Source organism: Dendropsophus ebraccatus, chromosome 8, assembly GCF_027789765.1.
Source record: "Dendropsophus ebraccatus isolate aDenEbr1 chromosome 8, aDenEbr1.pat, whole genome shotgun sequence".
NCBI lineage: Eukaryota > Metazoa > Chordata > Amphibia > Anura > Hylidae > Dendropsophus > Dendropsophus ebraccatus.
The window spans coordinates 121,524,939-121,540,598 of NC_091461.1; the positions used below are offsets into that span (position 1 = coordinate 121,524,939).

The 15,660-nt window shown below is 44.8% G+C and overlaps 1 protein-coding gene across 6 annotated transcripts in view; it reads left to right on the plus strand.

Moving 5' to 3' along the window:
• The window catches only part of OSBPL9 (oxysterol binding protein like 9), a 73,094-nt gene that overhangs the window by 46,851 nt on the left and 10,583 nt on the right, over window positions 1–15,660 (plus strand). For 5 of the 6 annotated variants that reach the window (XM_069981595.1, XM_069981597.1, XM_069981598.1 and 2 more), the window contains 5 exons: window positions 1,866–1,904; window positions 6,251–6,344; window positions 11,350–11,454; window positions 11,621–11,780; window positions 14,914–15,026. In XM_069981595.1, coding sequence (XP_069837696.1) covers window positions 1,866–1,904; window positions 6,251–6,344; window positions 11,350–11,454; window positions 11,621–11,780; window positions 14,914–15,026 — 511 coding nt within the window. The remainder of the gene's footprint in view (window positions 1–1,865; window positions 1,905–6,250; window positions 6,345–11,349; window positions 11,455–11,620; window positions 11,781–14,913; window positions 15,027–15,660) is intronic. The other variant, XM_069981596.1, reaches the window with a different exon arrangement.

The following is a 15,660-nucleotide window of genomic DNA, read 5'->3' on the forward strand; positions in this document are numbered from 1 at the left end:
TTTACCCTTTTGTCAGGGGCCGGTGATGGGGCGGCTATGCTTCTGCACTTGCTTCCTGTTTTTATTTTGCAATGATTTGTTCTGTTGACTCTTCTCACTACGCTACATGGTCACCAACAAATTGTTAAAGGGGTACTCCAGAAAAAATGCTTTTAAATCAGCTGATGTCAGAGCTATATAGATTTGTAATTAACTTCTGTTTAAAAATCTCCAGTCCTCCAGTACTTATCAGCTGCTGTATGTCCTGCAGGAAGTGGTGTATTCTCTCCAGTCTGACAGACTGCTCTCTGCTGCCACCTCTGTCCATGTCAGGAACTGTCCAGAGCAGCAGCAAATCCCCATAGAAAACCTCTCCTGCTCTGGACAGTTCCTAACATGGACAGAGGTGGCAGCAGAGAGCACTGTGTCAGACTGAAGAGAATACACCAATTCCTGCAGGACATACAGCAGCTGATGAGGACTGGAGATTGTTAAATAGAAGTAAATTACAAAATCTGTACTTTCTGACACCAGTTAATTTAAAAACCATTTTTTCCCCTTTAAGTCTCTCTAATGCCATCATACCGGTGCATTTTATATCGCATTTAGTTATTTTATTTTCCTGGTGGTTCCATAGACCTCGGCCACTATATACGGTGCTGTTCTAGATGTTCAGTCTGAGGATCGGTGGGTTGCCTGCACTTGTAATGGATAGGGGCTCGTCCACACTGCAGATTTTTCTGATGGAAGGATCCGCTTTGGATATGTGAGGTTAACCCTTGCTTTCCTGATGCGAATGTGTGTGCACCATTTTAGATGCATATCTGCCCCATTACAACTTGCCGTATCTCAGTGACCTGAACCCCCTGGGAATTGTGACCTAGAGAGTGGATTGGAGTGAATCACAGTCACAGGTTTCATGCAATATGGACATTAAAGTTGGTTTCCAGGACTTTATTGATCGCTTAGCCTTAGGGTGCGTTTACACAGAAAGATTTATCTGACAGATTTTGGAAGCCAAAGCCAGGAATGGATTTAAAAAGAGGATAGATCCTAGTCTTTCCTTTATGACCTGATCCCTGTTTATAGTCTGCTCCTGGTTTTGTCTTCAAAGATCTGTCAGATAAATCTGTCTGTGTAAACGCACCATTAGGATAGGTGATTAGTATGAGATCTGAGGTGGTACCCCCACCAGTCAGCTGTCTCAGATGTTGTGACTATTCGCTTCCCACCCAGCACAGTGCCATACATTTGTTGGTGGATGTTCTTTGTATTGCAGCTTGTCTCATCCACTGTAGTGCAGGGATAGGGAACCTGCACCCCTCCAGCTGTTGCAAAACTACAATTCCCATCATGCCTGGGCCGCCAAAGCTTTAGCTCTCCAGGCATGATGGGAATTGTTGGGGAACCTCTGCTCTTCAGCTGTTGCAAAACTACAAATCCTCACACACCTTCCCAATGTAGAGACATGCACACTCGGCCAGTGTGAGCGTGCACGAGTATTCAGGAATCAGAGGGAATTGCTGTCAGCTAAGCAAGCGTTTGACTAAGAGCTGGTAAAGATGAATATCCCGCATCCTTATCTATAGTATAGGGAATTAGCGGATTTGTGGTGGTCCATCTGACCAGGACCCTAGCGGTTAGGAGAACTGAGATGTAATGTCTGAAAGCCCCGGGGGACATTTCACTTCTGTTCTTGTGATCAGCGAGGGGGTCACAATCAGCTGGTTATGGATAGGTGATAACTTCTGATTGTAAGATGTCCCCTATAAAGGTGTAGAAGCCCCCTTTAGGCTCTGTGGTGTCGGGTGTAGTGCGGGCTCAGCTGTTGTTTGTGGCCTTATCCCTTGCTGCATGTTCACACTGTTAACGTTTCTTTTCTTAAGGACCAAACTAACGAGGAGAAGCACGCAGATGGACTGATAGTAAGTTCCTCCCCCCCATGGTTTTACTTCCTCTTATCTCTGCAGAACTTTCACCTGATCTCAGGGAGACCTGATGTCCTCTTCACCATTCTTCTAGATCCTTCCACCTCACCTGCTTCTTAGCGTAATCCTTTCTCCCACATTAACACTAACTATTCCAGCAGAAGATACAGGGGGACCTTAGCGATGTTGTATCTGTGGGATGTGGAGACCGATCACTTGGTGGTGGGAAAACGTAACCGATGTTTATGGCCCCGACCAAGGATCAGGCACTGGAGCGTTCAGTGTACCGCAGAACATTTCTGCATCCATCCCTTATTTCTCATAGAAATGTGGATTTGGTGAATGGTCACCAGCATCCTGGCCCCACTTAGGGTCCTTTTAGACTCAGAGTTTTTCTGGCTGTGGGGGCCGCAAAGGAGGCAGCTGGGCTGGGGGAACAATCATTGTATTCATGCAGCCCTCGAAACTGAAAGCACAAATATGTATATATTGGGGTCTGAGATTTGTTTGTGTATATATTTTAATCCTTTACAATCCCTTTTTAAAGGGGGAGTTCACAAAAAAAAAAAAAAATAGAAAACCTCTCCTGGAGAACAGGAGAGATTTTCTATGGGGATTTGCTGCTGCTCTGGACAGTTCCTGACATGGACAGAGGTGGCAGCAGAGAGCGCTGTGTCAGGTTGGAGAGAATACACCACTTCCTGCAGGACATACAGCAGCTGATAAGTACTAGAAGGCTGGAATTTTTTTTATAGAAGTAAATTACAAATCTCTGGCACAGTTCGAATCCAAGCGATAATCGTTCGGTTGAATAGCAGTATATGATTAACGACTGAACGAGAAATCGTTGATCGTTTAATAAGACCTGGACCGATTTTTATCAATGCTCGTTCGCAAATCGTTCGCATTGAATAAGACGTTCGGTCGTTCACAGTAGTGACTAACGCAATAGTGACGACAAGACGACTGCAAGAAAGATCATAAGTAACGATTATCGTTCCATGTAAAAGGTTGAACGATTTCAGGTCTTTCACAATAGCGATCGTTTAGCGATTATGCGAACGATAATCTTCCCGTGGAATAGGGCCCTTAATCACAGTGAGTTCATCAGCAACTTGACCTCAGATTAACACTCCCTGCATTACAAAGAAGTTACAATGTTGTAGATACAGCAATTCAAGGACTTGTTTGCATCAGCCGTCTCAGAAGGGAGGGGGGAGACAGAGAGAAAAGCTCACGCGCAGATTTCTGTGTCTTTAGCAGAAAGCAGCAGCTGAGAACTGGGGGAAGGAGATTGAATAGATAATAATAAGTATGAAAGGAACTGTTAGTCTCACCATGGGCAGCAACATATCAAAAGTTATGGTGGGATACCCCGTTAACACCATCTGTAAGTGAGTAGTAAGGAGACCCTTATATAAGACAGTCAGCCGGTCCCAGGCTCTGTAGACTGGGGGCCTTAAGCAATGCAGTAGTCACAACCTGGGTTATATTCTTCATGTCTGGGAGGCCAACATTAGTGACATCAGTGGGAGTGTAACTTTTGAAAATAATTAGTATAATATAGGACACTTGTTAATATGATATTGTTGGTTACTTACAGCGTCATTATGTAGCTTCACCTGATGGGCGGACAGTCACTCCTGCCGCTGGCAGACCAGGTAACTATGGATGTTTACTTGCCAGGTTAGTGCGTGCAGCAGCCCTATTCTGTTTCAATAAGACTGGTGCACAGAACTTGCCTGGCATGGACAGAACTCGCCTGGCATGGACGTATCCATAGATATCCGATCTTCCAATGGCAGAAGAGGAGAATCCGCCTGACTTCTGCACTATGTATATTATATATGGTATATATTATACCACTATACTACCAAAAGCCACAATGATCCAGGTGTGAATGTGCTTGTAAACACTGAAGAGGCTGCAGAGCTTCCACAAGTGCAGAGACCCCTTCAAACAAGACCAGTGGGGGTGCGAGGAGTCAGACACCGGCCGACCTCATGCGGATGACCTATAATGAAGATAGGACTATCAGTATAAGGCAGCCCTCTTATCCATTGGGCGTGTAGATGAGCCGCAGTACTACACCCGGCCCACAAACAAGCCTGTAGGAGGAAGGCATATTGCGTTTTGTGTAATTCTGGGAAATTACTTACAGCCATCTCTAGCTTTTAAAGGGGACTTTGGCTTCTGAGGAGTGCAAATGGCCACCCAGATCATACATCTCCAGCGTCCGTTCTCATGTCGTCTTCAGGGACATCTTACACCATTGACTGGAGACCATCCTAACCTGTTACAGGAGTAGGCTGACATATTAGTAAAACGGGTAAATAACTCCCTCATTATGGTGATCAGGGAGACATGACGGCAACCCCTGCTAATCCCCGTACCGGAGCCTGTTAGCCCATAGTTCTGCTGATGGTTCTCCCTTAGGTGTCCCATAACCCTTCATTGTCTTCACATCCACCATTACCTCTCTGTACTGTTCACAACTATTACAAGTTATTGCTGCATGATCTATTAGGCGAGATTCCTCCAATGCGATCTAGAGGTATACGGCATCTCAGCAGTATAATAGAGGTATACAGCATATCAGCAGTATCATAGAGGTATACAGCATATCAGCAGCATAATAGAGGTATACAGCATCTCAGCAGTATAATAGAGGTATACAGCATCTCAGCAGTATCATAGAGGTATACAGCATATCAGCAGCATGATAGAGGTATACAGCATATCAGCAGTATCATAGAGGTATACAGCATATCAGCAGTATCATAGAGGTATACAGCATATCAGCAGTATCATAGAGGTATACAGCATCTCAGCAGTATGATAAAGGTATATGGCATGTCAGCAGTATGATAGATGTATACGGCATGTCAGCAGCATAATAGAGGTATACAGCATATCAGCAGTATGATAGAGGTATACAGCATATCAGCAGTATGATAGAGGTATACAGCATATCAGCAGTATGATAGAGGTATACAGCATATCAGCAGTATGATAGAGGTATACAGCATATCAGCAGTATGATAGAGGTATACAGCATATCAGCAGTATGATAGAGGTATACAGCATATCAGCAGCGTGATAGAGGTATACAGCATATCAGCAGCATAATAGAGGTATACAGCATCTCAGCAGTATAATAGAGGTATACAGCATATCAGCAGTATGATAGAGGTATACAGCATATCAGCAGCGTGATAGAGGTATACAGCATATCAGCAGCATAATAGAGGTATACAGCATCTCAGCAGTATAATAGAGGTATACAGCATATCAGCAGTATCATAGAGGTATACAGCATATCAGCAGCATGATAGAGGTATACAGCATATCAGCAGCATGATAGAGGTATACAGCATATCAGCAGTACCATAGAGGTATACAGCATATCAGCAGCATGATAGAGGTATACAGCATATCAGCAGTGTGATAGAGGTATACAGCATATCAGCAGTATCATAGAGGTATAGAGCATATCAGCTGCATGATAGAGGTATATGGCATATTAGCAGTGTGATAGCGGTATATGGCATATTAGCAGTATGATAGCGGTATACAGCATCTCAGCAGTATAATAGAGGTATACAGCATATCAGCAGTATAATAGAGGTATACAGCATATCAGCAGCATTATAGAGGTATAGAGCATATCAGCAGTGTGATAGAGGTATACGGCATATCAGCAGTATCATAGAGAAATACGGCATATCAGCAGTATCATAGAGAAATACGGCATATCCGCAGCTTCTTTTCATGTGCTGGTAATAATGCCCTGCCACATCGACTTCAGTAGAGTGGAAGCTGCAGTACCAGACACATCCATGGACAGGAGTGGCGCTGTTTCTAGTAATAAGTAGAGCCTCTTTATCCAATCCAGGACAAACCCTCCGGGTACCAGGTCCTAAGGTGAAGGCTGCGGCTTTTAGTTTCCAGTTCTATATCAGTCTCCTGTTTTTGCACACTTTGCTTTTTGCTTTTTCTTTGCTGATGAAGTATTGATTTCAGCCTTGAGTTACTTTCCCCTTCTGTCCTGTCTTACGGCTGCAAATATTGGATTGTTATTTTTCCGTATGTCGGCCTAATGGGAAAATAACTTAACACAACTTAATACTTGCATGAGAATGGCGGCCACGGTGTGGTAGAGGGACGTGGTGGTCACAGGTCGTCTTATTCTTCTCCTCGTAGTCGTACCATGATTGGTCGATCAAAATCTCATCAACAAATTCACTTTCTGGACGTCTCTGCACTGGAGTTTCATGGTTCACGTTTGCTTCATTTTCTAGATCGTTCTCTAAAATGCCTATACGCCTCTCTTCTCTCCATAGAGCACCATAAATCCTGTGGATTCAATCTATCAGCCAAGTCCATTGGAGCCCGCAGTGATCCGCACCATGCCAACTCAAACCCTTCCAATGCCAGGTAAGAAGTAGCTCACTACTTATTATTAAAGGGTTGTCTAGATGAGATGTCTCCCTATAATGGACTGCTGGGGTGTGCTGTGTCTACCCTGTCATGTATGGGACACACCACCTATACCACCTATAAGGAAATGTTCACATATACGCGTGTATATGTGTGTGTGTGTGTGTGTGTGTATCTATATAATAAAAATCAAAGTCTGTCTGTCTGTCCTTCTGTCTGTCTGTCCTCTATAGACTTCCAAACGCCTGAATCGTTTGACCCCAAATTTGGCCCACAGATACATTGGGTGCCCGGGAAGGTTATTGCGAAGGTCCCGTCCCCGCCAGATGTACAGGAGGGGAGGGGGAGGGGAAAGAGAGGCGCCCCATAGAGATGAATGGGAAAATCTCCTCACTGCAAACACAGGTGATATAATTAGCTGCAGCAGACACGGCAGTTGGAGCCTTAGCAACCAATAGGATTACTGCTTTCATTTTCACAGGGAGCAATGGTTGCTAGGGAAGCTGCCTCACAACATCCACAGTAATAACTGGTAGATCCCCTACTCCATCTATACAGTACAGGTATACAGGACCCCCTACTCCATCTATACAGTACATATATACAGGACCCCCTACTCCATCTATACAGTACATGTATATACAGGACCCCCTACTCCATCTATACAGTACATGTATATACAGGGCCCCCTACTCCATCTATACAGTACATGTATACAGGACCCCCTACTCCATCTATACAGTACATGTATATACCGGACCCCCTACTCCATCTATACAGTACATGTATATACAGGACCCCCTACTCCATCTATACAGTACATGTATATACAGGACCCCCTACTCCATCTATACAGTACATGTATATACAGGACCCCCTACTCCATCTATACAGTACATGTATATACAGGAGCCCCTACTCCATCTATACAGTACATGTATATACAGGGCCCCCTACTCCATCTATACAGTACATGTATATACCGGGCCCCCTACTCCATCTATACAGTACATGTATATACAGGACCCCCTACTCCATCTATACAGTACATGTATATACAGGACCCCCTACTCCATCTATACAGTACATGTATATACAGGACCCCCTACTCCATCTATACAGTACATGTATATACAGGACCCCCTACTCCATCTATACAGTACATGTATATACAGGACCCCCTACTCCATCTATACAGTACATGTATATACAGGACCCCCTACTCCATCTATACAGTACATGTATATACAGGACCCCCTACTCCATCTATACAGTACATGTATATACAGGACCCCCTACTCCATCTATACAGTACATGTATATACAGGACCCCCTACTCCATCTATACAGTACATGTATATACAGGACCCCCTACTCCATCTATACAGTACATGTATATACAGGACCCCCTACTCCATCTATACAGGACCCCCTACTCCATCTATACAGTACATGTATATACAGGACCCCCTACTCCATCTATACAGTACAGGTAGGTATACAGGGCCCCCTACTCCATCTATACAGTACATGTATATACAGGACCCCCCTACTCCATCTATACAGTACATGTATATACAGGGCCCCCCTACTCCATCTATACAGTACATGTATATACAGGACCCCCTACTCCATCTATACAGTACATGTATATACCGGACCCCCTACTCCATCTATACAGTACATGTATATACAGGACCCCCTACTCCATCTATACAGTACATGTATATACAGGACCCCCTACTCCATCTATACAGTACATGTATATACAGGACCCCCTACTCCATCTATACAGTACATGTATATACAGGACCCCCTACTCCATCTATACAGTACATGTATATACAGGACTCCCTACTCCATCTATACAGTACATGTATATACAGGACCCCCTACTCCATCTATACAGTACATGTATATACAGGGCAACCTACTCCATCTATACAGTACATGTATATACAGGGCACAACAGGTATACCAAACTGTGACTGGGTAACACTGCCACACCAGACCTTACCAATACCTCCATACTGTGACTGGATAACACCTCCATACCAGACCTGACCAATACCGCCATACTGTGACTGGATAACACCATCATATCAGACCTGACCAATACCGCCATACTGTGACTGGATAACACCGCTATACCAGACCTGACCAATACCGCCATACCGTGACTGGATAACACCGCCACACCAGACCTGACCAATACCGCCATACTGTGACTGGATAACACCGCCATACCAGACATGACCAATACCGACACACTGTGACTGAATAACACTGCCATACGGGTAAATACAACCCTGCAGGTATACAGGACACTACAGGTATACAGGACCCCAAAACTATACAGGTGCACGGGACCTCCACAAAACTATATACTACAGGTATACAGGACCCCAAACTTTACACTACAGGTATACAGGACCCCAAAACTATATACTACAGGTATACAGGACCTCCACCAACTATATACTACAGGTATATAGGACCCCAAACTTTACACTACAGGTATACAGGACCTCCACCAACTATATACTTCAGGTATACAGGACCTCCACCAACTATATACTACAGGTATATAGGACCCCAAACTATACACTACAGGTATACAGGACCTCAAAACTATACACTACAGGTATACAGGACCTACACCAACTCTATAATACAGGTATACAGCACCTTCACCAACTCTATACTACAAGTATACAGGACCCCAAATATACTACAGGTATACAGGAACTCCACCAGCTATATACTACAGGTATATAGGACCCCAAACTATACACTACAGGTATACATGACCTCCACCAACTCTATACTGTAGTTATACAGGACCCTCAAACTATTTACTACAGGTATACAGGACCCCCGAACTATATACTACAGGTATACAAGATCTCCACCAATTATACACTACAGGTATCCAGGACCCTCAAACTATAAACTACAGGTATAAAAGACCTCCACCAACTATACATTACAGGTATACAGCACCAACTATATACTACAGGTATACAGGACCCCCGAACTATACAGTACAGGTATACAGGACCTTCACCAACTGTACACTGCAGGTATACAGGACCTCCCTCAACTATACACTACAGGTATACAGCCCCCCCAAATACACACTACAGGTATACAGGACCCCCCCCAACTATACACTATAGGTATACAGACCCCCCAACTATGCACTACAGATATGCAAAACCCCTAAAAACTATACATTGTGGGTATACAGAACCCCTCCAACTATGCACTACAGGTATACACTAATTCCACTGATTAACTCAGATGAAACAATACCTTTAGCTTGGCCTCCTGGGCATCTTAGAACAAATCTAATTAACACACTGACACTTTATACCCGGGCAGCGCCGGGTACATTTTCTAGTATATATATATATATATATATATATATATATATATATATATATATATATATTAGACTTACCAGCAGAATCTCTGCAATATGTATAGTACATGTGAATATACGCTAAGGGCACATTCACACCTACAGGATCTGCTGCAAATATCAATGTAACTAAATGATAGAACCGCTCATCATGTCTGCTGCAGATCCTGCATATGGGCCCCTGTCAGGTGAGTGCTTGGTTGCTCCTCGTTTCCCCACTCGCTGCCTGTGTTGTTACATGCACCAACATCAAGCGGAGGAGCAGCTTTCGATTGTCAGGGTGGCCCTTAGGGTCCTATTCCACAGGAGCGATAATCGGCCGATTTTCGCTCCGTGGAATAGAGGATCGTGTCATCGGCTGATCGTTCATTTAGGTTCAGTCCTAAAATCGTCGTTCGCCACCAGCGCATCGCTACGGTTGAATAGCGGTGCGGGGCGGCGACTGACGATTTCAGCAAAACCATACATTACCTGTCCAGGCGCAGGTCGTCTTCTCCCGGTCCAGCGCGGCAGCATCGGCTTCGGAGCGGGGCTGTCTGAACTTACAGACCGCTCAGCCAATCACTGCTTGGAAACGCCGCGGCCAGTGATTTGGCTGAGTGCTCTGTAAGTTCAGACAGCTCCGCTCCGAAGCCGATGCTGCCGAGCGGGACCGGGAGAAGAAGACCTGCAGCCCGGACAGGTAATCTATGAAACAAGGGCTGCAAGGACATCGGTAACGATGCAGCCCTTGTTTCACGATCATCGGGGCCGTGGAATAGGCCCAGTAAACGAGCGCCGATCTAGCAGATCACCGCTCGTTTACATCGTTGCTCGGCCCGTGGAATAGGGCCCTTAGGAGAGAGCGGTGGTCTGCTGCTGCTGCTGCTGCCGCTCCTATTACACAAGGCAACAGCCGGCAGATCGTCGCCATAGTTATCAGGATTTTAGGTTGTGCGTGTCAGCTGATCGTTCATATAAAACATCACCTTATACACACAATGATTATTGCCTAGAACGGCCGGTAATCGACCAAGTACGGCCAGTAATCGCTTTGTGTAATAGTACCCTATGTGACTGTACCCTAAAGCCTTGTTTCCCCTCTGGTGGGGGTCTGCTGGTAGAGAGAAGGGTCAAGCGCAATGGATTTTTATGATCTTACTCTTGCGACTTACCCCTCCCCTTCTCGTTTATAACACCTCAAAGTATGGCCGTGTATGGGCCAAACGTTATTGTGTATGGGGAGGCTAGGTTAGATAGCGTTTCTTAAGGCCCTATTACATGTTTGCCCGATATTACACCTGGTGTAATAGGTAGTGTTAAAAAAATAAAAAAATCAGCTGACATGCAGGATGCCGGCTGATCATTGTCTTTCAACATTGCTGTCAATGCATGTAATAGCCAATCTCTAATAATAAGGCAGAATCTAGAACGGCCACCCTTTTTATGGCATGCTGCGGTGTATGTTGGCAGACTCTGCATTTGTATGTAAATGTTTTTGTTATAGATTTAGGCAAAATTCCTTACGCCGCCATCTTGGTACTCTTGCCTGTATAATAAATAGAATTATTCAGTAAGTGCTTTGCCTTTGTATTCTAGAAGCTGCGGAGGTCGGTAAAGGAGAGCAGCGTCCGTCCTCATTGGCTGTGGGGTCAGTAGTGGGCCCCCTTGCCAGTCACCAGACCCCGACACCCAACAGCACAGGTGAGAGGTTCAATACCCCGGAGCACATGGGGATGGCTGCAGGGGGATCCTGTAATAGATGGACGGGACACTGTACAGTCTGAGAGTAGGGCGCTGGATTCTGAGATGACGAGTACTCGCGCCGTTTGTGCCATTGTTACCATGCCGTTCCCTTTTCTCCTAACAGGAAGCGGTCAGTCTGTCCCCAGCAGTAGCCTGACCTCCCCCAGCCATGTCAATCTGTCTCCTAACACGGTCCCGGATTTCTCCTACTCCAGCAGTGAGGATGAATTCTATGATGCCGATGAGTTCTACCAGAACACGTCCTCCCCAAAGCGTCACATGGAGTAAGTCTGGCTCCTGCTTAGTTTCTTACCTTCTCTTCCTGCTGATATTTAAAGTCATTATACAAAAAAAATGACTCCTCCCTTTGACATATCAAGAGTTTATTTTTTAAAAATACCAAGTCCATTAAAGGAGTTGTTCACCCGCAAAAAATTTTTATTTTAAATCAAAGTGCCAGAGATATGTAATTTACTTCTATAAAAAAAAGTTTTCTAGTACTTATGAGCTGCTGTATGTCCTGCAGGAAGTGGTGTATTCTCTCCAGTCTGACACGGTGCTCTCTGCCATGTCAGGAACTGTCAAGGGCAGCAGCAAATCCCCATAGAAAACCTCTCCTGCTCTGGACAGTTCCTGACATGGACAGAGGTGGCAGCAGAGAGCACTGTGTCAGACTGGAGAGAATACACCACTTCCTGCAGGACTTACAGCAGCTGATAAGTACTGGAAGACTGGAGTTTTTTTTAATAGAAGTAAATTACAAATCTCCGGCACTTTCTGCCGCCAGTTTTTTTTTTTTTTTTTTTGTGACCTACCCCTCTAAAGCCAGCCAGAAGGACAAGTGGCCACACAAGCTGTTCGGTGGAATCATATTTGTCATAGGAGTACAGTCATTTTTCTCTGTATAATTTTTTTGTTTTCTTGGCGGTCATAGACAACATATAAATAGGTCATTGGGAAAATGTAAATTGCAGGGTTGGTAAGTGTTCTAGGCTGGGTGATGTAGGACGCTAACATACAGATGGCACCAGAGAAGAGCATTATCTTCCTTTTAGACTTTTAGAGGAAAGTAAAACCCGGCCACTATCTTCCAGAGACAGCACCTCTCTTGTCTCAGGTTTGGGTGCAGGTTTTATTACTCAGTTCCATCTGGATGTGTTGGCAGATGACTGTACATCCATATAAATGACGTCCACTCTCATTTCCAGACGCGTTCAATCACATGTGAACAAAACCAACATGACCGGAAAAAACGAACAAATTCTTGGTTCAAAGTACAAATTCCATTGACCGCCCCGACCTTCTGATCAATAACAAAAAGACCCAAGTAAATAACGCATCGGGTCATAAACCTGATAAACCTTCATGTAGAGCAGCCGGGATGGGACGCTGCTCCACTGCTCTAAGAAGCAGAAATTACCACTATAGTCTGTTATTATAGGGGGAGATCCTGTGGTCGGTGTACAGTTATATAAAGTCTGTGCTTATGTGTCCTTCATTCCCCTCCTGCTCCACCTTTGTGTTTCTTATCCACCTCCCTCCAGCCTGCCATCTTGTGGCTAAAGGTGGTAGTAGAGAAGTCAAATGTTTTACACCAGGGATGGGGAACCTTCCGCCCTACAGCTGTTGCAAAACTACATATCCCATCATGCCTGCACAGCCAAAGCTTTAGCTCTTTAGACATGATGGGAATTGTTAATTTGCAACAGCTGGAAGGCCGAAGGTTCCCCATGCCTGTTTTACATAGTCTGTACATCTACCATTGTTTATAGGGGGATTAGAGATAAGCAGATCTCACACACACTTGGGTTTGTGGCTAAAGAAGTTGGGTGCAGCCCTAGGGAGTCCATGAAAACCTGGGGACGGACATAGGCTGTGTTAGTGTTTTCTAGGACGTCCTAGGGCTGCATCCAACTTCAGCCACCAGTGATCAGCTGGTGCAAGTGTTTGTTCAGACAAACCTCTTCTCACTCCTTTTTAGTGTAAAATGGGACAGATTTGGAAGGGTGGGTGGTGACATGAAGAAAAGTTTCTTTATCCCTTCCCCAAATCGAGGGTGAGAGATGGGCGGAAAACTATGGGGATCTCCTGGGACTCCACTTACAGAGGGAATTTCACTGCCTGACCCCTTTGTTCTTAGAGAGATAAGTCTCATAATTCCATAGGCCATTGGTTGTGTGCATATTTTCCTGGACTCTATAGATCTGCATCCAATAACTTCAGCCACTGGTAATGCCGAAGGATCGGACTGAAGCATGCTGGGGTTGCACTCCTCTCTAGCAGGATGCATGTCCATTGTAGACGTGAGCTGACATTATCTGGAGCTGTACCAATGCGATGACCCCTCACTAATGTCATTTATAATTACGCCTGCCCCGCGTCATACATGGAAATGTCACGGCTATTAATCCTCCTGTCTAGCAGACACATTGACATACAAGAGAGCGGAGTTCTTACATATCTTATACCTGTCCTCCTCCTGGGCTCCGCTTCCATTGCTGCTGAATGGTTGATATGTTGGCTCTGTTTTCAGGAGGGAACATAATGAGATTTCTTTTTCTGCTTTGTCTCTGTTGATATCTAAATTATGTTCACATTTTATTACAGACAGCCATTGCATGGGGTGAGCAGCCGTATAGGGGTAGAGATCTGCTTTAAAACCTTAAACATAGGTTTTCCCATCTCAGTTATAGGGGCACTCGGGAGAAAAAAAAAATGTTTTTAAATCAACTGGTGTCAGGAAGTGATACAGATTTGTAATTTACTTCTATTAAAAAATGTCCAGTCTTCCAGTACTTATCAGCTGCTGTATGTCCTGCGGGAAGTGGTGTATTCTCTCCAGTATGACACAGTGCTCTCTGCTGCCACCTCTGTCCATGTCAGGAACTGTCCAGAGCAGCAGCAAATCCCCATAGAAAAGCTCTCCTGCTCTGGACAGTTCCTGACATGGACAGAGATGGCAGCAGAGAGCACGGTGTCAGACTGGAGAAAATACACCATTTCCTGCAGGACATACAGCAGCTGATAAGTACTGCAAGACTGGAGATTTTTGTTAATCAAAGTAAATTACAAATCTATTTAAACTTTCTGACACAAGTTTATTTTCTCTGGAGTTCCCCTTTAATGTAACTCTCTATAACGCAGAGGTCTCTGCTTTTCTCCATCTCTTCTGGTTTTATGCTTTTTCCTTTACCAACAAAATAGCTTTGTCAAATGTTTTTTTTTCTTTCTGATTTACGAAGCGTCCTGCTCAGCATTGATCGTCGGTGTCGGCTTCTCCCGAGAACGGTTTCTTATGCTGGCAGCGAGCATCTCACATTAGCTGCAGTGCTGACCAGGCATGCTGGGACTTCTAGTTGTATTATGTTTGAGGGGATTTCTTAGCTATGGATCTAAAACTGATGATTTGTTGCACAGCCCGTCGGAGTCTGCAGCCGCCTTATCACACAGCAGTATGGGGGCCAGTCTGAAGAGGCCGGACACTACAGAATCACTCAATTCCTCCATGTCGAATGGGACCAATGAAGCTGGTAGGTAGTAATGAACCCCCACCCCCAGGGCTGCATGGAGGGTTACTGTCTGGTTTTCTATCAATGGCCGCAGTCCACTAGAATACACTGGGTTACATGTATTTCAGTGTATTCTTTAAGACGGCAGCTGTAAAGTAGTAAACACGTGTAACATGTTTAAGGTTTTCATTGGTTGGTGTCCAGGTGCTGAGCACTGAGACCCCGTGTCTGTGACTGGTCAGATATTTTTAAGGATTTATTAAACCTTTTTAAAATTAAAAAGTTGTGCATCTCTATGCGGCTACAGCCATCTCTAATGTGACCCCATATCACAGTTATAGTAAAGGAAAGGTTACGTTATAAGCCGTGAACTGAGCACCTCACAGCAAAACTCCATACTGCAGCCACCACAGAGACCCTCTGGCACATTACCTGTTCAGTGGAGTCTGCAGCATCAGTATGATGAGCACATGGATGGGTGCCGGCCTTAGCAGAGGGAGAGCGAGACCAGACCACTGCACTGTATAGCACAGAGAGAACCTTATCCGATTTGGCTCGGCTCCCTCTGCTGGACAGGACTGGAAAATAGCCAACAGTTTCATTCTCAATGGAGAAAAGGTCGGTGAATGGGAGGAAAATTACACTAACAATTAAA